Source organism: Cavia porcellus, unplaced genomic scaffold (assembly GCF_034190915.1).
Source record: "Cavia porcellus strain 051 isolate PalLab524CR breed Dunkin Hartley unplaced genomic scaffold, mCavPor4.1 scaffold_7, whole genome shotgun sequence".
NCBI classification, from domain to species: Eukaryota; Metazoa; Chordata; class Mammalia; order Rodentia; family Caviidae; genus Cavia; species Cavia porcellus.
In genome coordinates this window covers 38,784,879-38,804,785 of record NW_026947490.1, presented here as the reverse complement: position 1 = coordinate 38,804,785, position 19,907 = coordinate 38,784,879, and the positions used below count along the sequence as shown (strand labels likewise).

At 43.1% G+C, this 19,907-nt stretch overlaps 1 protein-coding gene across 2 annotated transcripts in view; it reads right to left on the bottom strand.

Moving 5' to 3' along the window:
- Nucleotides 1-7,712: 7,712 nt before the first annotated feature.
- The window catches only part of Ffar2 (free fatty acid receptor 2), a 16,992-nt gene continuing 4,797 nt past the window's right edge, over nt 7,713-19,907 (bottom strand). For both annotated transcript variants that reach the window (XM_063253374.1, XM_023563697.2), the window contains exon 2: nt 7,713-14,335. In XM_063253374.1, the coding sequence (XP_063109444.1) occupies nt 13,342-14,335 (994 nt within the window). In that variant the 3' untranslated portion in view covers nt 7,713-13,341. The remainder of the gene's footprint in view (nt 14,336-19,907) is intronic.

Here is a 19,907-nt window from a genome sequence, read left to right as displayed (position 1 = left end):
GTCTGTGGTCGGTTGGCCCTGCTTCTCTTGGACCTATGATGAGAAGGTATATGATGGTGGGAGCATATTGAGCTCTGGACGCAGAGAGAGAGGAGACTGGAATCCCAACATGCTTTTCAAGGGCTGCTCCAGTGAGCCAACTTCCACCTCGTAGAGGTTCCATTATCTTTCATCAGCACCGTGATATGGTGACCAATTCTTTAGCAAATAGACCTTTAGGGGACACTTACCCAAACCATAGCACCAAGACTCACTCTTTCTCTCTCTCTCTCTCTCTCTCTCTCTCTCTCCCTGTCTCTTCCTTTCTTTCTTCCTGATTTTTTCTTTTTTCCCCCCACAATACTAGGGATTGAATTCAAGGTCTCCTGCATGCTAGGCAGGCACTCTATTACTGAATTGCATCCTGGTCCTCCTTTACTTTTTAATTTAATTTAATTTTATTTTTTTAGTTTTTAAAATTTTTCTCAGTACCAGGGATCGAACTCATGACTGCCTGCTTGCAAGGCAGGCGCTTATGCCGCTGAGCTAAATCCCCAGCCCCTACTTTTTAATTTTGAGTCAGGTTCTAACTAAGTTGCTTAGGCTGGCCTTGAACAACTATCCTTTCTGCCTCAGCATCTTGATTTGATGCAGGGTTAAGGTGATGGGCTCCTTGCCACTCTGCACCCTCAAAATTGTGGCTGGATGTGAATAACAGAGTGCCCAGCCTTTGAAGGCTCCCAGACTTTGAAGCAGGTAATAGCATATCTGCCCAGAAGGTGGCAGACAGAATCCAAGGGAGGATAGCCAGCACCCCAAGAAAGAATAGATCCTTCCCAGTCTTTTATTTCTGTGGCTATGTCCTCAGGGCCCTGTGTGACTTTGGAGATGTACCTTGTTCCCTTCAGAAGTGATGTGACCTACTTTTACTTTTCGCAGGGGGTCTAAGGCAGAGTTCAGACTGCAGACGTCAAACTTAGTAGGTCCCAAGAGCTTGAGCCATTGTTTCACAGAACCTGCTCTTTGGCATATTTTTGAGTCACAAAGCCAGAAGAAGCTGACTTTATGATTACTCGATAGAGTTATTTCCATTCCTTTTTGTTTTAAAGGGAATTTACTGGTTATGGTGAATGGTTATTTTCATTTTGCCCCTCTCCCCAGCATGCACATACTGCTCATTGGTTCAAGAATTCATTCCCTGTCTTTCTAGCATATAAGCCTTCCTCTGCCCTCCTCTCCCAGAACCAACTTCTTCTCTATGTGGTACTAATTTACATCCCACTTTTCTTATTTTATAAAACTCAGTCACCTTTGCTCAAAGGTCCTGCACTGATTACCCCTGCACTTCTTTCTCCTTTTATGAGAGAATTGATCCTGGATTGTTGAGGACCATTTATTTTTAAGGGGACAACCCTTAAAGTCACATCTGCAGAGGAGAGGAGTGTGTGTGTGTGTGTGTGTGTGTGTGTGTGTGTGTGTGTGCATGTGTGTGTGCAGGGCAAATGAATGCTCACCTGTCTGGGATAAAAGCTCTAGAATGGGTATAGAATGGGTATGGTGATTTTTTTTTTCTCATGGGATAGCCATTACATTTTGGTAAATAATAATCTTTTTTTTTCTATCTGACCCAGGGACTTTGTCAGGATCAAACAAGATAAGATTCTGAAACCACCTTGAGATATGTAAGCATTTTTTAGCCTACTAGATATCATTAGTAAATCACCCCCACCTTCTTCATGCTCTGGCAGAAGGGCACTTCAGGGCAAATCAGGCGGCCAGGGTTTGCTTCCAACTTGGTGACTGTTAGTAGCAAATCTCTTCCTCCAGCAAATTGGTTCATTTGTTTGTTTGTTTAACACTTAGTCTGTGTCAAGCATGGTTCTGTGTCCTGGGGATGCACAGATGAACAGTAGAAGGTTATCCTAGAAACTACGTTTAACAGGGAAAGACAAGGAGTACCCAGTAAGCAAGCAAAAACCATATAGTAGTAAGAAAGAGGGATACTTGAGGCCTATAACAGTAGACTGAATACATGAATCTCCTTTTACTGCCTCTGAAATCATATTATAATGACAATAAAGAAATCATTCTTTAAGAGTACCCATAAATTCAGATATAACACAAGAAAATACAGTAATACCAAAATTTTAGAAGCTAGAAGACAGATGAAAGTTGGACTATGTACCAACAGTGGAAAATACCAAGCACTAGACAATTTTTTTTTTTTATCGGTACCGGAGATCGAACTCACGCCCACCTGCTTGCAAGGCAGATGCTTATGCCGCTGAGCTAAATCCCCAGCCCCCACAGACAATTTTTTTAAAATTGTGGAACCCATATAGGCTTGTGAACTGGTGGCAACAGGTATTTCTGAAAATAGGGACAAATGACAGGTTGGCATATGGGATAATTGGTTAAAGGCTTACTTAAATTAATTCTTTCCCAATTCTCTGATGCTGGGCAGTTGCTCCTCACTAGAAGACTAGAGTTCTATTTTCTGGAGAGGATAGCACAGAGAGCTTTTGGAATATGGGACACCAGTCACAGTTGAAAGAGGGAGCAACATAATATAAATAGGAAATTAAAGGAATGCTGCATACTGGGATTCATAGCCTTCTCTCTTTGGCTCCTAAATTGTGAACAGTCCAATTTCTGTCTTCTAGCAGGAGATTGCAAGAGTCTTTTCTGGGAAATTTGATCAGCTCAAGAAGAAAGTTCCCAAAACTGATCTTGGGAGTTCTCCAGATAAAAGGTCCAGTTGGATCATGCTACAGTGAGGCCAGTCCATGTGCTCACAGCCTCCATTCACCGAGTATTCCCTGGCCGGACAGCCTCTGAGACAGCAGAGACCTTCCTTCCTGCTATTCACACCCTTTTACAGTCCTCTCCCTTTGTGAGTGGGCTGAGCAAAAATGCTGAGGTTACCTTGAAGATGAGGTTTGTAAAGAGGCAGCGCCTCTGTCTTGTCCTCTCTTGCTTCCTTGCTTGCTTACTCTGGAGGAAGCAAGCAGCAAGGTTGTAAACTGCCCGTGCTAAGGCCTAGGTGGTAAGGAGCCGAGTGAGGGAAGCCTTTAGCCCACAGCTGGTAGGAGCCAGGTCCTCAGTCCAACAGTCTTCAGGACACTGAGTCCCGCCAACACCATGTTTCTATGGAGACTATTTCCACACATGATCGAAAGTAGAGGAAATAGTGCGACAGAATCTGATTAATTCATCCTTCAGATCCTCCCACTTATCAAGAGGTTCTATTTTTTGCCAAATTTGTTTCTTTTGTCCCTTTTCCTTTGAGTTTTTAAAGTAAACTCTAAACATGCCATATTAACCTTCATATACTTTTTGTGTATCTAAACAAAACAAAACAAAACACTTTCCTTGCTTCTTTTTCAATATAAGCAGACAACCAAAGATTACCAGACATCTGATGACAATTCCTACCATAGAGGACAGAAACCGACGCCAAAAAAAGGCAACTCAGAGCAAGGAGATGAAAATCCCAAGATCAGAGTGGCTTTTACAGCCATGAAACAAGATCAAGCTGTTGTAAAAGTAATAAAAAACCATCTGAGTACATTTAAAATGATAGCAAACATGAAAAATAGAGCTAAAAGAAATTCCATGGAAAGCACTTGCGGAAATAGAAAATGAGAAAATGGAAGGGCCGGGGTAGGAGGTCCAATATCTCTGTCCCACTCAAATAATTGAAGTTCCACAAAAGAGATGACAGAAAATGAAGGGAAGGAAACTATCACATAGAGTTTCAAGAGAATCCCTTCAAACCAAAGGATTTTATTTTGCAAATTAAAAGAGTCTATCAAGTAACTACTATAGTGGGTGAAATTTTAAGATACTTGAGAGAAATAAAAGATCCCTATAAGCTTCCAGCGAGGAAAAGGTAATCCACCTACAAAACATAGAAATCAGAATGTCATGAGATTTTCCACAAGACTAGAAACTGGAAGGCAGCATGACAGTACCTTTCCATTCTCAAAGAAAGTGATGACCAATCTTGATTCCACTCAGAGCCAAATATCAGTTAGGCAGAAGAGTAGGATAAAGGCATTTTTCCAACATGCAGAGTCTCAGAACAGTCACTTTCTAAAGAAGTTACAAAAGGTTAAAACCAAGGAGGAGAAAGGCAAGAGCAGAGGTGCAAATAGGCTCTTGAGAACCTCAGCGCCAGCCGTGTACTGTGTATCAGGTACTGCCAGTCCAGATCAGAGTAGGTCAGAAAGCTCTGGGAGACTGCTTCCAAAGGGAAGATCTACATCCTACTCACACCTCTCTTTTGAGATTAGACAACTGGGTAAGTATTTGGTGTTAAAGTTAGTGATACAAGGTAGAAAACTAAGCAAATGAAAAAACAGGGAATTATTAACTTCAAGGATTGGAGGAAAAAGATGGACAGTTTAGCAAAAAAATTGAGGTTTACTGTAGAGCTCTATTGTGAATGACATTTGCATAGTTGTAATAATGTGACCATGGAATATTGTTCTACCATAGTTATGGTGTATCAGGAGATTGCATGGTGAAAGAGTTCATGGATATCACTTATACTGGGGGAGGAAAGAACTCACTCTCCATTACCATATGAGAAGTTAACAAATAAGACCTAATTATTGAAAAGTGAAGAAGTATAATAAAATAAGCAAATCCTTTAAAGATAGATAGAATAAATATTTTATTGAAAACCAGTTACCTCCAGGAAGTGGTTGTTGGAATAGTGGTGGAAGGAGAGGGTAAAGAGTGCTATTTTTTAAAAACAGAAAAATCATTTGATTCATTAAATTATGTGCATGTATGACTTTTTAAAAAATAATAATGCAATCATCAGCTGGTGAGGAATGTAATGACAAAGTGAGTGTATCAGAAAGAGGCAATTTTGGAGTGGGTTGGGAAGAAAGCCATTTGAGCAAATCAAATTTGAGGCACAGACGAACTGAAAAAAGAGGATCAGCCACAAAAGGATCTGGTAAAGGAAGTTCCAGGCAGAGTGAACAGTAAGTGCAAAGGGCCTGAGGCAAGACAGTTTAGTGAACTGTTCATAGAAAAAGGGAAGAAAGAAGCAAGGAGTAGGGCTCAGAGGGATTGAAAGATGAGCATGGACAGATGGACAAGTGCCAGGTTATGCAGAGTTTTACTGGCCCTGGGAAAGGTGGTTGGGATTTTATTCTAAGGGTCATGAGAAGTGTTAAAATAGAAGGATGGATTTTTGCTTTGAAAGTATTTTGAGGTTTAAACATATATCTCCATGATGCCAGACATTAAGTGCTTTGTAGGTATAGTATTGAACTCATTTAGTTCTCCTAATAACATGATGGTGTAGGCGCTGTTAGTTCTGTTTTTTCCTAGTGAAGTAGCATCACACAATACCAGGCCAGACTTCAAACTCATAGACCCTGCTGCCTCCCTGGAGACCTCTTTGTTTGGTCCAATGGAGGATGGAGACTATATATAGTGATTCTCAACCTTCACCATGCTTTGCAAGCACCCGAAGAGCTTTAGAAAAAAAGAGGAGACCTCATAGCATTGGCATCTTTAGAAACTCCTCAGGTGACTAAAATGCATTCAGGAAAAGAGTTATCAGTCTGGAGATTTTCTAAGATTCATGATTTTTCCACACACTTTGCTTTCTGCCATGGGCCATTGGGCCTTGGAGCAGTGAGGGACAGCTCTTGGTTACTCTTTGGCTTTCTATTGCTTTCTCAGAGCTCAGGTATTTCATCTCTTGCATCCCCATCCTTGACAGCCCAAGTTTTTCATGGGTCTGCATTCTGCTGTTATATTTCTGTCACCTTTCTTTTCTCAGAACTTGGTGGTCAGCTTCCACTTCCCTCCTCAACTTTCTATACCAAATGCCTGCACACTGTGACATGAATTGTGCTTCCTGACCTCTTTTCTCTTCCTCAACGAGGTAACAGATCAGTGGGGAAAGAGAGTATGCATCCTGTTAGTAGTCCCAAACAGGGGCTAGAAGCCTGTGTGCTGAGATCTTACAAATGTTGATTCACATGTCTGAGTCTCAGTTCTTTTTCTGGCTAATTGGAGAGGAGACATCATTGTGGATTTTATCAGAAGCCCTTGAGACCCCTGTAATTTGACCCTTGCCAGTGGTCAGCAAGCTCCAGACACTGGCTTTTCTTTCCTGACACAAGTTCAGTTTGCTCAGGCCTAGCACTTGCTTTGACCCCTTGACTTGGACCATTCTCCCATTAGTTCTTGGCATAGTTGCTTCTTGTCATTCTGGTCACAGCCCAAATAATCGTCTTAGTGTGGCTTCCACATATCACTTGTTCAAAAGTAGCCACCCAAAGGGCCAAGAAGAGAAACAAGAAACCAATTCGCCCTGCCCATGAGGCAGCCAGTGCATAGACTGGGAGACAAGAAGAGCCCCTTCTGTCTCTGTTGATTTGGAAGATCACAGGCTGACTTGATAGCAAGTGAGGTACGAAAATGACTTAGTTCTGGTATTGTTTGATTATTTTTGCAGTTCTAAAGCCGATAGTCTGAGCATCTATTTAGAGGATAACAATATGCAATGTAGCAACTATGGGGGATTTCCTTCAGTCTTGATTTTGAAATCAATATTGTCCTCACTGTTTTCATTTATTCCATTTTATTGTTTTGTTTTCTTCAGTGTTCTATTTTGATTGATTTTTTCTGTTCTTTTTGTTTGATTTTATTATGTCTGATAGTATGGGTAGCAATTTTGAAGACAACAAGACACATTATGGTAACCATTGTTGATTTCCTATTATCCTGTTTTGAAGTCCTGTATCATTTTCACTGTTTTGTTATGATTGGTTTTATTCTGTTTTATTTTGTTTGGTTTTATTCTCCTTAAAATAAAAAAGCACCACCCACTGTCCCCCTCAAAGGCATTTTCTACCCTTAACTCATTTTGTTGTCTTCATAGCACTTAGCATCATCTCCAGGCATCTTCTTCACTGGCCAGACTGTCCATCTCACCCACTGAAGTGCAAGCTGCATGAGGGCAGGAATCTTGGCAAGTATCTTTACTGCTGTATCTTTAGCACCTACATAGGACCTGACACGTACTAATGTCTGTGGTTGGATGATGTTCACAGCTGTGGAAACTCAAATGGTTCAGTGTTTGCTCTAGCATATTAGCAACTTTAGACTGCTCTACACATGGATGACTTTTCATTTAAAACATCTACATTTAGGACCAGCATATTTACTTTCCTGTTTTCTCAAGGCTGGTCATAGCTTGAGATGACAGATGGCAGGAGATGGCCCAACTCTAGAGAGAGGGAGCCTGAGGTTCCACTAGAGCTGCAGACAGTCCATCTCTGGGAGAGTGTGTTTGTGGGACTAGCTCTCTACTTCCATTGCTTAGTCTCCCATCTTTTATCTTGGCAGGCATTCAAAGTTTTCCAAGTGGGCTATTGGATTACAGTTTCTGATGGCTTAGAGGTCTTTGACCCAATTTTCTGGTTGGATGTGCAAATGGCAGATGACAAGAGTCCTCATTTCCTGTAACTAGAGCAAAATACTAAAAGAAAAAAAAAAAAACCCGGGGCAAAACTATTTAACCGCAGAGATAAAACGAGAGAAAAAGAGATAACTACTAGAGGGAGAGGAGCTGGAATCTCGGAGTGTGTTTTCTTTCAAACCTTCTTCATGCCTCCCCACTTCTACCTTCTCCAACCACACTGATCGCCCCACAAACCACACTATATGTGAATTCTTGTTGTGGTTGAGAATTTCTGAGGTAGAGGCATAGCAACATCTTTTTTTTATTTAAAGAAAAAAATAGCAAAACAGAAAAAAGGGTAGAACTAATACAGAATTTCAAAAAAAATTAACACTAAGAAATCACTAGTTGATAAATTACATATTGTCCTCTTAGAAATAGTTGTTTAAGTTATAAAATTAAAGCATAAAAAGTGGACAATCAAATAATGAGAATGCAAACAGTTCTGTTCAATGATCCAACAAAAACTTAGTAATATGGTTATCTATCTTACGCACTTAAACAGACACATAGCAACATCTTTTGCAAAAAGGGAAAGTGAAATAGTCAATGGCAGCTTCTCCTTTTCCTGCTTGGACTCACAGGTCACACCAAGCCGGCTCCCTCCACCTGTTTCCTGGTAGCAGCTTTAGGCTGCTGTCTGTGTTATTCATTAACCAGACACTAACATTTCTGTTTACCCATCTGTCATCCTGCTTCGAGGCAGTGGATTCAGACAAGTCTCACAATTGTATGGCTACCCGGATGGTCTTGGATCAGGCCCAATCAGCCATATTTAGCTACTGTTTGTCATGTCCAAAGCCCTGTGCAAGAGCCTTATACTATCTGTAGCCAAGAAAAGATGAAAATTTCCCCCAGGAGGGTGTGATCTGCCTGCCAAGTGGAGCACAGGAGCTAATTATCAGTATCTCTTGCCAAATCCATGTTCAGTGTCATGATAGGAATTAATTGAGTTGGGGGGAGTGCACAGCCCACATAAATTGGCAAGGACCACAAAGCAGGGCATTTTCTTCCCTCTCTCCTTCTGCCTCCCTGACCTATTCCTCCTCCTACCAAGAGCTGGTCATTAAACATTGTCCAGCATATCACTGGGAACATGCATTTACCTAATAAGAGAAAGATAAATTATAAGGCCTCCTCCTGGCTAATTGATCCTTGGGTCACCAATTCTCATGGAAAAGGAAGCAGCCCCCATTTCAGGGAGCTGCTCACCAGATGATACCTGTGCACATTTGCACAGTATTCTACAGTTTCTTGCCTATCATGAATATTATCTCTTTGACCCTGACAGCTGTCTCCCTTGACCGTACCCACAGCTGCCATAGTGAACTTCTTAAAATGGAAATCAGAACAGGAGCTGTGGGTCAGCGATAATGAATGTGTTTAGTATGTGAGAGGTCCTCGGTTTGATCTCTAGCATGGCAAAGAAAAAAGTGGAAATCAGGTAATTCTACTCTCTTTCTTCAAGCTCTTGAAAGTTTTCCAGAATTTGAATGCTTTCTGGAAGTCCTAGGAATACATTCGAACTCTTTTCTCTATCCTAAAGGGCTTTGTATGGTCTGGTCTTTGTTCTCTGTGACCTTATTTCTGTCACTCCCTGGTTCACCATTTTACTGGCCAGACCTCAAAGTGTGGTTGCTGACCCAGCAACGTCAGCATCATCCAGTCACTTGTTAGAAAGGCAGCCCAGGCATACTGTGAGTTTGCTCCCAAATAAGGTCAACATTTAAACCAGTAGGCTGGTAAAGCATATCGCCCTTCATACCGTGAGTGGACACCATCCAACTGGCTAAGGGCATGAAGAAAACAAAAAGGCAGAAGATGGGAGAATTTACTGTCTCAGTCCAGCAGCTTGAGGGTGTTACCCGATTTCTGTCCTCATTCTAAAACTTATCCCCTCCATTCTCTTGGGTCTCAGCCTTTGGACTCAGACTGAAGCGAAGCTACCTGCTTTTGCTGGGGCTCCAAGTTGCAGGAGGCAGATTCTCAGCCCCCAGAATTGTGTGAGCCAAGTCCTCATAAAGAACCATATATATTTTATGCCACTTGTTGCATATCTTCTATTGCTTCTGTTTCTCTGGAGAACACCCACCCACAGACCTACTGATTCTGAAATCCTGGGAGAAGTACAGTGATCTATGACTTGAAGCACCCTCCTGGTGATCCTAACACAAGCTTGGGTTTGAAACCACTCTTCTAGCCCCACAGGGCTTCTCTCCGGTTATGAGTCACTGATATTTTCTCTCTCCTCAGGGCTTTTGTACCAGCGGTTCCTGCACTGATGAAGAAAATGTATTTTACAAATAGCCAGTAGAGTACTCCTCAGCTATAAAGAAGGGTAAATTGGTAAGAAAATGAATGTGCCTTGAGACAATAATGCTAAGTGAAATAAATCAAACACAGAAGGTTGAATATCTCATGGTTTCTCCTACTCAAAATAAAAATAAAGAGCAAAATAAAGATTGATGATCGGAACAGGGATATGGACTGCGGAGATGGCAAGGGGAGTTGGAGGTGGGGGAAGATGGGGCAGAGGGAGAGAAGGGGAAGCACAGGTGATTAAGATGTGATATGTATATGTCCCAATTCCCCAAGGCAGATGTCATTGTCATGTATGAGATGTCATTGTCATGTATCAGAAACATCTCCATAAAAATAGTTTAAAAATAAAAATGAAATAAAAAGACTGGGGGGGGGGATAAGGCTGCTCCTCCCATGGGCTTTTGTAGAAATGCCTTTCCTTTGTCTGGGGAATCTTTAAACCTTCTCTGCCTCCCATTCTACTTGCTCATAAACTTTATTTCTATTCCTTTGTAGCTAGGTCCCATTTTCCTGTCTGAAACGACCTTGCTTGTGTACTTGTTTATTTGTTTCCTCTCTATTCTTCCTACTTGAATGGAAGCCCCAGTAAGGGCAAGTTTCTTTTGTTCACTGGGTATCTCTAGCCCCTAGCACCTGGCCTATATAGATGGTCTTTGACTTAAGAAGGATCAGCGAAGGATTTTTCAAATTTAAGGTGGTGCAAAATTCATTCCCTGGAACTATACTTTGCATTGCAGATTCGGATCTTTTCCTAGGCTAGTGATGATATGCAGTACGAATTTCTCTTACAAGCTGCAGGAGTTACACACTGCAGTGCTCTGTGTCAGTAAGCTATGGTGTTCAGTTGGCTAGATGTGTTAAATGCCTTTTAGATTTAGGGTATTTTACAGGTATGATGGGTTTATCAGAACAAACACCCAGCATAAAACAAGGAGCATCCATAGTACTCAATGCCTGTTTGTTGAACAAATAAATTACTAATTTCCCATTGAAGAAATGGATTGTTATATCAAGTGATCTGAAGAAGTTACATACTTGCAAGAAGCTAAAGCCTCACTGTGAAAGTCTCAGATCAGCTGTGGCTACTTCCTGACAATCCCGAGTCCCCAAATGACTTTATTTTGTACTTTCCCAGTTAACAGGAGCTACTGCGTAGCTAGAGAACCTGAGAATCTTGGAATGGGAAGTCACTGGCCAGTTCAGTCAGCGCTTATCAGATGCGTGTTTCCTCGGTGTCCTAGCATGAGTGGTTGCTAATTTCTGCTTGAATGTTCCTGGAAATTAAGAGACTAGCTACCTGGCTGCGGGAGTCAGTTCTGTTTAAACAGCTCCAGCTGTTTGCAGTCTCTTGCTGTGATCTTTGCTCTTTGCTATGCAGCTAGGTAGAGTAACTCCCCTTAGAATGGGCGTCCTCATGTCCCAACCTCACAGCCACACGGCAGCATTCTCCTACTTCCTCCTCCCATAGCAGTGGAAAAAGCAGACATCTTGGAGTCAGAAGAACTAGATTCAGACTCCTTCTTACCTACTGACCTTGAAAAATTACCTTAATTCTCTGTGGCTCCTTCTCTGGCATCATGTCTAGAATTTATTATGCCTTATTATTACTGTTATGTTGTTTAAAATCTCTAAAACACTTTGTTTAATGTTTCGAGGGTTCAGTCCTCTGAATTAGTGTCCTTCTTACAATTGTGTCAGTAATGAGCATGAGTACATACATCCAAGTGGAGTGCTGTTATTATCAATTTATTGAATTGAAACTTGTTTCTTTTAATGCCATCTAAGTCAAGTTACTTTTTAAAGAAACTAATCCACAGAGGACTCATAAACTGAAACATTCCAGATTTTTCTCACATAGTCCTGCTAAACCATTCTTTAGTCAATTATCTAAAATATTATTTCAAAGATTTTTGATTTATTACTTATATGTCTTTGAAGTGAAGAAACATCTGTGCTCACACAAATTGATATTTCTAGAGCTAAATGCCCTACAATTTCTCAGCAATTTTATAGCTATAGTTTTGAGTGTGAGAGACAGTGTGTGTGTGTGTATGCACCAAGGATAGAACTCAGAATCACATTTCACTCCTCAAAATACTCCTGGGAGATGTACCTTATCTTTATCACTGTGACTTGGAAAGGTTGGACATGCTAGTAAGATGCCCAAGTATTGAAGCCAGGGCTCAGAGGGTGCTGGTCCAGACTTCTTTGAAGAAGGAAACCAGAAAACGAGCTTATGGGTGGGTGGGAGGAGTAATAAAGAAAGACTTTCTGGAAAAAGCTAATATTGAGTGGGATTTTATAAGAGGGGTCAAAAAAGTGGGAGTATGGGATGGAGGTGAAGAGGGAGGTAAATGCAGAAAAAGTCACTCTGAAGAATAATTTTTTAGGCAGATTTGGTTCCTGAGAATCACTTAGTGAGGCTTGACTGCTGGGGCCCCAGATCCTGGCAGTAGGGTGAAGGTGGCTTTCTGTTATTTTCACATCCCCATGTGTAACTGATATGCAGTTCAAGCTACAAACCACAAAGCTGGGGGCTGGAGACTTTGTTAATTCAGCTAGGGATCCTACCATGGAAAAATGAGTCAAGGAGGCAGGATTAGGAAGGGAGAAGGCATAAAGCAGGCAAAGGGATGATAAATGATGGAAAGAAAAATTTTGAAGGCAGGAAACTGGACTTCTGAGCAGGGGGAGCTTGTTTTAAGCCTCTGGCGTAGACGGGTGGCTCTGAGGTGCGTTTTGCCTGCATCCTCTAAGTGCAGCCTTCCCTCGTCCTCAATGTAATAAGATTCCATCATGTGCTCACTTGTTTCCCCCTCATCACATTTCCATCTGCAGAGGTCTCCGTGGTTTCCACTGGATCACCTCGTCCCCCTGGCTGCTCCACCTGGTCCTCCCTGCTGTGTTTGTCCTCTTCACCCTAACATGCACAACATGTGGGGTAACACGAAGGAGGAAGGGATCCAGACCTCAGTTTCATGGAGGAGACAGGATACCATGAAGATGAAGAAGCACACATACAAAACAATGCGTCAGACTGATACAGTGAAGCCGGAGCAGTAGAGATCTAAGCCCTTCTGGTCCCCTTGGCTCTGCACCTTTTGGAGACTCCCTTGCCCTTCCTTGCCCGTATTTCTCTTCCGTCTCTTTCCCATTGGCTTCTTTCCAGCACCAGCAGCCAGACCAGTGTCCAGGTGCTGTTTCTAAGCCTGGAATGAGATTGCTTTAGGACTCTGCTTCTGCCAGGGTCTTTCCCTTCCACCAACTTCCTCACAAAGACTGAATCCATGTTAGCTGCCTTGCTTATGACATCTCGGCCAGGCAGAATTTCTAGGCCTAACCATTTTCTCTCATGTCATTAAGCTATATTTACTTAGAAAGGGAAATTGAAGCAGGCAGGGATACCAAACCGGCAAGAGAGGTTTTTACCAAGTTTTACCAGTCCTAGTTTGGGCCTCAGGATTCTTGCGTCTGGGAGCTGCCCATCTCCCTGGTTGCCCAACTCCAGTGTAACCCAGAGTGTCCCCCAAAGATCCAGGAAATCATTAGTCTGTGATGAAATCCGAACTTGGCATTCTCTCTGTTTGATTCATGCCCCTGTCCCCAGTTGTCACCTCCGCTGTCTCTTTGGCCCTGCACCCCAGCAGGGAGGAGCCCTGACGACGCAGCAGCTGCAGCCCTTCACCAAAAGTTCTGCGCACCACCGAAGAAGAGAAGTAGAACAGCAGTGGGTCCAGGGTGGCGTTGAGAGAGCTGAACACCACGGCCTCCTTCCGCCACGGGGGGCTTTCCCTTAAGAAAAATCCCACCAAGTGTGACAAGTTGTAAGGTCCAAAGCACAGCAGGAAATTGAGCAGGGTCACGACAGCCAGTCCCACAGCTCGCCATCGCCTCTGGGTTCCCACATGAGGCTGGGTAAGCATAATCCACACAAAGCGCCAGTAGCAGAAGATGGTGACAACCATGGGGATGAAGAAGAGGACCAAGCACAGCTCCAGCCGCACAGGCAACACCAGGTCTAGCTGCTCTTGGGTGAAGTTCTGGTAGCAGGTTATTTGGTTTCCGTCTCTCACCTGCTCGGTTGCGTTCAAGTACTGAACAACGAATATAATGGTGCAGTGACCGAAGGACAGGATCCAGGCGACCAGAGCAGCGATCACTCCATATATAGGCCGCCGGGAGAGCTTGTACTGCACAGGGAAAGCCACTCCCAGATAGCGCTCGATGCTGATGCCCGCCAAGAGCCACGTGCTGCAGTAGATGCAGCTGTAGAAACCAAAACCAGTAAGGGCACAGACAATCTGAGGCAGATACCAGTGGAAGTTGGATGCAGCCTCAATGATCCGGAAGGGCAGCAGCAGCAGCAGGAGGAGGTCAGCCATGGTCAGATTGAGCAGGAGGATGTGCACGGGCGCAGGCTGGGGCTGGCGGACCCGCCCCACAAAGGCCCGCAGGGCCAGGAGGTTGGCAGGGAGGCCGGAAAGGAAGATGAGGATGTAGGCTGTGAGGATCAGGGAGCTGTGCCAGTCAAGCATCATTCTGGAGGAGGATGGAAAAGTGCAGAGTTAGGATGCCCCACTCACAGCCTGCAGAGTGTCCCCTCTGGTTCAGGAGGCAGACATCCTCCCCGGCATGCTCCCCTTCTTCCCAGCCCAGAGATCTCTGCTGCCACCACTACTTGCTCACACCACCTGCCAGAACTGCCCAGAGCAATTATTGACTTTGCCTTGGGCGGGATATTAAGCAGCAGTTATTACATTTGCCATCCGATGTCTCTGGGGAGACCAACCCTTGGCTCCCCAAGGGAATTCCCCCTCCAGTTTCCCCAGCCTTTCTCCTGCTGGCCTCACAGACACAGGAAGTTACTGTTAGCAGTCTCCGTCTTATGTCTCTGGGAGAGGAAGGCATCACAGCCAGGAGAGGTCTAAAAGGCATGTTTCAGGGCCAGGAGGCTGAGAGAGCAATGGCACGCTGGACCCTGGGCTGGCTGTCCTTGCCTCCCTACTGTCCTCTTCTGCAGAACCCAGTTTTTCTCTGCCTTATGCATGCCTGTTCACCTATTCTGGGGAAGTACTGAAAAGGGGAATTTGGGGCCGCGTGGGAGGAAGTGTGAGTTAGCACTGTGCTTTGGGGCTCACAGGCTGCAAGTGAGCCTGGTATTTCATCTATAAATAGAAGAACTCCAATTCTTCATGGGTGACTCAATTTCCACTGTATTGTTAACCCTTGCTGCCCACACACATCCATCCTCTCTGGAGTCCCCAGTCAGACACAGGACAGTTGGAGTCTAACTCTTGTACTTCATATTTCGGTTCCCCAGCACTGCCCCCTCCCAACACTTTCCTATCAAATGTTTGATCCTGCAATCAAGTCCCAGAGCACAAGCACTCAGCCATCTTGCCTTGTCTCTGTTCTTGATAGATGGCTCCTTGGGGTTATTCCTGAAGGCAAGTCTGGTTGCCGCGGAGAAAGAACAGCACCTTGGCTACTGCTGCTGCCCATTTCACACAGGAAAGTATTGCAGGGACCTAGCTTTTTATACCCCCTGGGGTCATGTGACTAGTGCAGAGAAAAGGAGCACTGTTTCCTCCCTAACCCAAAGTATAGGGCCTCTGCATCTCCAGGTTCTCCCTGGAGAGCCTCTCTCCGACTTTCAAACAGATTTTTCTGTCCTATCTTCCTGTTTGCTTTTTTATTTTAGCTCCAGGCATTTTTACCAAGTCCCCAAGTCAAATTCTCTTCTTTTCTCTTTACTAGGTATTTTCTTCTGTTAGTGTCTAGTATGTCAATTTCATTATCAAAAGAGGTTCCCTGCTTCCTTTAATTCTTCAATTTTCTCTTTTCTGTATATATGGTCTCCTGCCCTCTGCCCTAACAATTTTCCTGTGTCTCTCAGATGAAATAGATTGGTTCTAGGATCCTAACTTCTGTCTTATTATAGTAGAAATAGCGTGGGATTTAAGGTCATGCAGATGTAGGCTCAAATCCAAGTCCCTTTATTAGGGCTCTGAGCAGATCAATTTTCTGACCTTTTATTTTCTTTTCTGTCAAGTAGACATGGGAATATTAACCTTACAGGGTTTCTGAAAAAACTTGATGAGACTGCAAGATGCAAAGTGCATGGACCAGGGTTTAGCATTTAATGGGTGTCCTTAAATTTGTCCCCCTCTCAAGCCTGTTGGGCTGATTCATAGACCAAGAGCTATTTGGTAAAATATCTGGAGGACTGGATATGCTATCTTACTGGGAAAGTGTTAGGAATCCAAGAAACCCTAGTTCCAATGCCCACGTGGTTCCTCACAGGAGTGGTCATTTCCCTCTGATATTCCCTCTCTCTTAGACTGAGTTACCCCTGTCCTTTTCTCTTTTTTTCCCTCTCTGATTTGCTTAGAGCTCCAGAATAGAAGCTCCTGTGTCCTTCCCAAGAAATCCAAGTGTGGTGGTCCATGCCTGTAAACACAACACTCAGGAGGGTGTCGCAGGATGACTGCTGTGATTTTGATAACAGTGTGGGCTACATGGTGAGGACAGCCTGAACTATACAGGGAGACCCTGTCTCCAACAACAACAACAACAACAACAACAACAAGGAACAATATACACCCAAGGAAATAAGGACCATCACAACATGGCTCTGTTTGTTACTTCTGCAGAGCTGGGGATGAAACCCAGGACCCTGTGTAATGCTAGGCAAGCCCTCTACCACTGAACCATACTCTCAGCCCCCCATTTTCCTCCTGAGCTAGACAATGGGTGTCTCTTTTACCATCTGGGGCCTGATCCCTCCTTACAGAATCTCCATTCTTTCCTTAGGACTTGCTGATTTCCTGTTGATCTCTTATTCCTTTATTCCTTTATTCTTTTTGTGGCCTAGGACCCTGGATTCAGTTACCTTGATGTTTAACTTTTCATTCTCTTCAGCTCTGCTGTTTTCTAGAACTAAAAAATGTTTACTTCTTCTTTTGTTACCCTTTCTCAGTCCCCATAGGCACTTTCCAGATAAACAGGGAAACTAGAGGTACAATTCCCCATTCTGTTGCTCGCTACCAAGTTTACTTGTGTCATTTTGCTTTTATCATTTTCAATAAATATTCATGAGGATCTGGATTTAAATGCAAACAGAAGCTTATTGGAAAGTATGAGTCCTCCCCCACCCCCAGCCCTACCAAACCCCGTGCCTTCCTCTGTCATAGTAGCGGAAGATGTCACTCTGCTGTCTTCAACATAGCTACAAAGGTAACATAACAAAATGAAACTTGAACTCATGACTCAGGATGCCCATTTATACCACAAGAAAAGGAAATGCAACCTCAGGCTAAATTCACTAGGTAAGATTTCACAAAAGTCATAGGTTTTACGACGTCTTCCAAGCCCAATTTCTTTTTATTGTCATTATAACATTATTATAATAAGAAACTGGACTGATTAAAGTTCTGTAGAGTCACATTCATGCCCTTAGTTCTTAGTCCTCCTCAGTCAACTCTAATCTGTCTGCTGGCCTTATCTTTCCATAGGATCTTCTCTTCCTAAAGGTAGCAGTGACTTCTATGTGACTAAATCCACTGGACATTTTTTTCTCATTCAATTAGTATTTAATGTAATTTTTTGAAACACATCCTCTTTCCATAAATTCTGGGACATTGTGGCCTTCTGGTTTTTCTCTTCTTTCAACTGGTCACTTCTTAATTTCCTTTGTTAGGTAACCTTATTTTACTCAACCCTTTGATGTTAGAACTCCTTAAAAAATAGTTCTAAGCCCAGTTTGATGGCACATGCCTGTAATCCCAGGAGGCTGAGGCAGGAGGACTATTTTTTAAAGAAAGGGGTTGGGGCTAGGAATGTAGCTCAGTGGCAGACCAGGCACAGGCCCTGGGTTCATTCTCAGTATTACAGCAACAATAGCAGCAGCAGCAGCAACTGTCAATTTGACTCTAGATTCTCTCCTTTTCTATCCTCTGCACTTGTCTATGACAAGTCACATGAACCTGATATATGTTTCCACTTATTTAGGTCTTTAATTTCCTTTGGCAGTGTTGCCTAGTTTTTATCAGTGAGGTTTGGTACTTCTTTTCTTAAGTTGATTCTGACGAATCTTGGAAGCAATTGCAAATTTGATTTTTTAAAATTTATTTTCCCATCATTTGCTGCTCTTATTAACTTCTCTCACTATTCCTTCCTCGCAGACATTTTGGTTTATCATAATATATTTGTTTGATAGGGATTCATATTGAATGAACATAAAGTTCAGCTCCCTCATGACAGCCCATTAAGGCAGGAGCTTGGCCCTTTTGCTCACCACTGCGTTCCCAGGGCCTGGCCTAGAGCCTGACGTGGTTTAGGCACTCTACAACAATTTCCTGGAAAATGAAGAGGTGAATAAATGGAAGAATTAGAAGCAGGGGTTGGGGAGACAGTTTTCAAAACCTCAGAGGTGTTTGTCCTTAGATGCTTCATTTATCTTCTTCTAGGAATTGATGAGAAATTTCAGCTGATAACTATTTGTGGATTAAAGCTCTTCTCCTAAAAAAAACCATAGGAAGTATTTCTCCATAGTCAATATTGATAATTCAGGTGACTATCCATTTATTATATAGATTCTCCTTGTTAAATAATGGGAAGGTAAAAATAGAAGGTGTTATACAATAAAATAAAATAATGGATTCCACCAGTTGTTGTACCAACAATAAATAAAGTTATTGCTTCATTCATTCATTCACTCAAATCCGTCTGCCCCCTAGGACAGTGATGGCAAACCTATGGCACTCATGTCACAGCAAGCTATTTGTACCACAGAAAGCTCTAAAATGTTCACAATAAGAGAATTGCAGGATGTGATTTTAATTCTAGAGGGTCCAGTCCTCTACTAAGTGAAAATGATCTCCAAAGTGATGGATTGGAAGCAGAAAGATCAGCTAGGGAAGTTCCTTGCATACCCAACTGGTGGGGGGTAGTGGATGATGGTGTTGACTAGGGAGAATGTAGCAGTGGATGCAGAGAGGACCATGTGGGATTCAGGACATCTACCTTGAAATAAATAACTATAAATGAAGAGTGAAGAAATGGAACTGTCCTGGGAAAGAAGAAAGTTTATTCTACATCATATGTTCAAGTAGATACTGAGATTTTGTTGCTGTTCTATGTCATACAGTTCACTTTGCATCCATTTGTCTATTGCTGTCTTTGAGCCCCTGTAGTGGCTTCACAAGGGCAGATCACTCTACTGTGGAGGTGACGGTTTTTGGCATTTGCATGGCCTCATCAATTGAACAGCCCTTCCTCTGTCATTTGAAGAGTGCTGTCCTCCAACTCTGCAGCCTTCACACAGCCCACCTCTTGGGCTGCAGAAATAAACAGGACCATCTCAGAGTGGCATCTTGGCAGTAAGCTTTGGACCCTGCCTCTAGAGTGGGCCTCTGTAAGTTGTTATCATCCACTGCTGGACACCATAGCCCAGCCTCCCTCTGCAGAGACCTCCCTGTGAATGACACCACTTCTGGCCAATAATGCCAGCTGTGATATCTGCATAATGGCCCCCTCAAAAGTTTTCATATCCTAATCTCTAGAACCTCAGAATGCTACTTCACATGGCCAAAAGAACTTTACAGATGTAATTATGACCTTGAGATGGTGAGATGATCCTAGGTGATCTAAGCTGGTGCAAAATGGAATCATAAATGTTCTTACAAGAATAAAACAGAGGGAGACTTCAGACAGACAGAAGAGGAGAAGATGATGAGATTGTGGAGGCAGATGCAGAGTGATATGGCTACAAGCCAATGAGTGGCAGGAGCCACCACAAGCTGGAAAAGGCAAAGAATTAGTTCTCTCCTAGAGCCTCCTGAAGAAGGGATGGTCCTACCAACACCTTGTGCTCCATCCCACCCAGACTTTTGGCTTGAGTCACCCCAAAAGTGACAGTAAGGAAATTCCCACTGGTAGTTAGTTACTCAATTGTCCTGACATGGGTCAACTGAGATTTCAGAGCAAGAATAACTAACTCTTGGATGGTCCATCCACAGAATTTACTCTTTAACTGCAGAGCAGGCTGTATTGTCCTTGTGGTGAATAGGGAGAGAAAGGGATGTTCTACTTAGGTTATGTTCACCAGGGG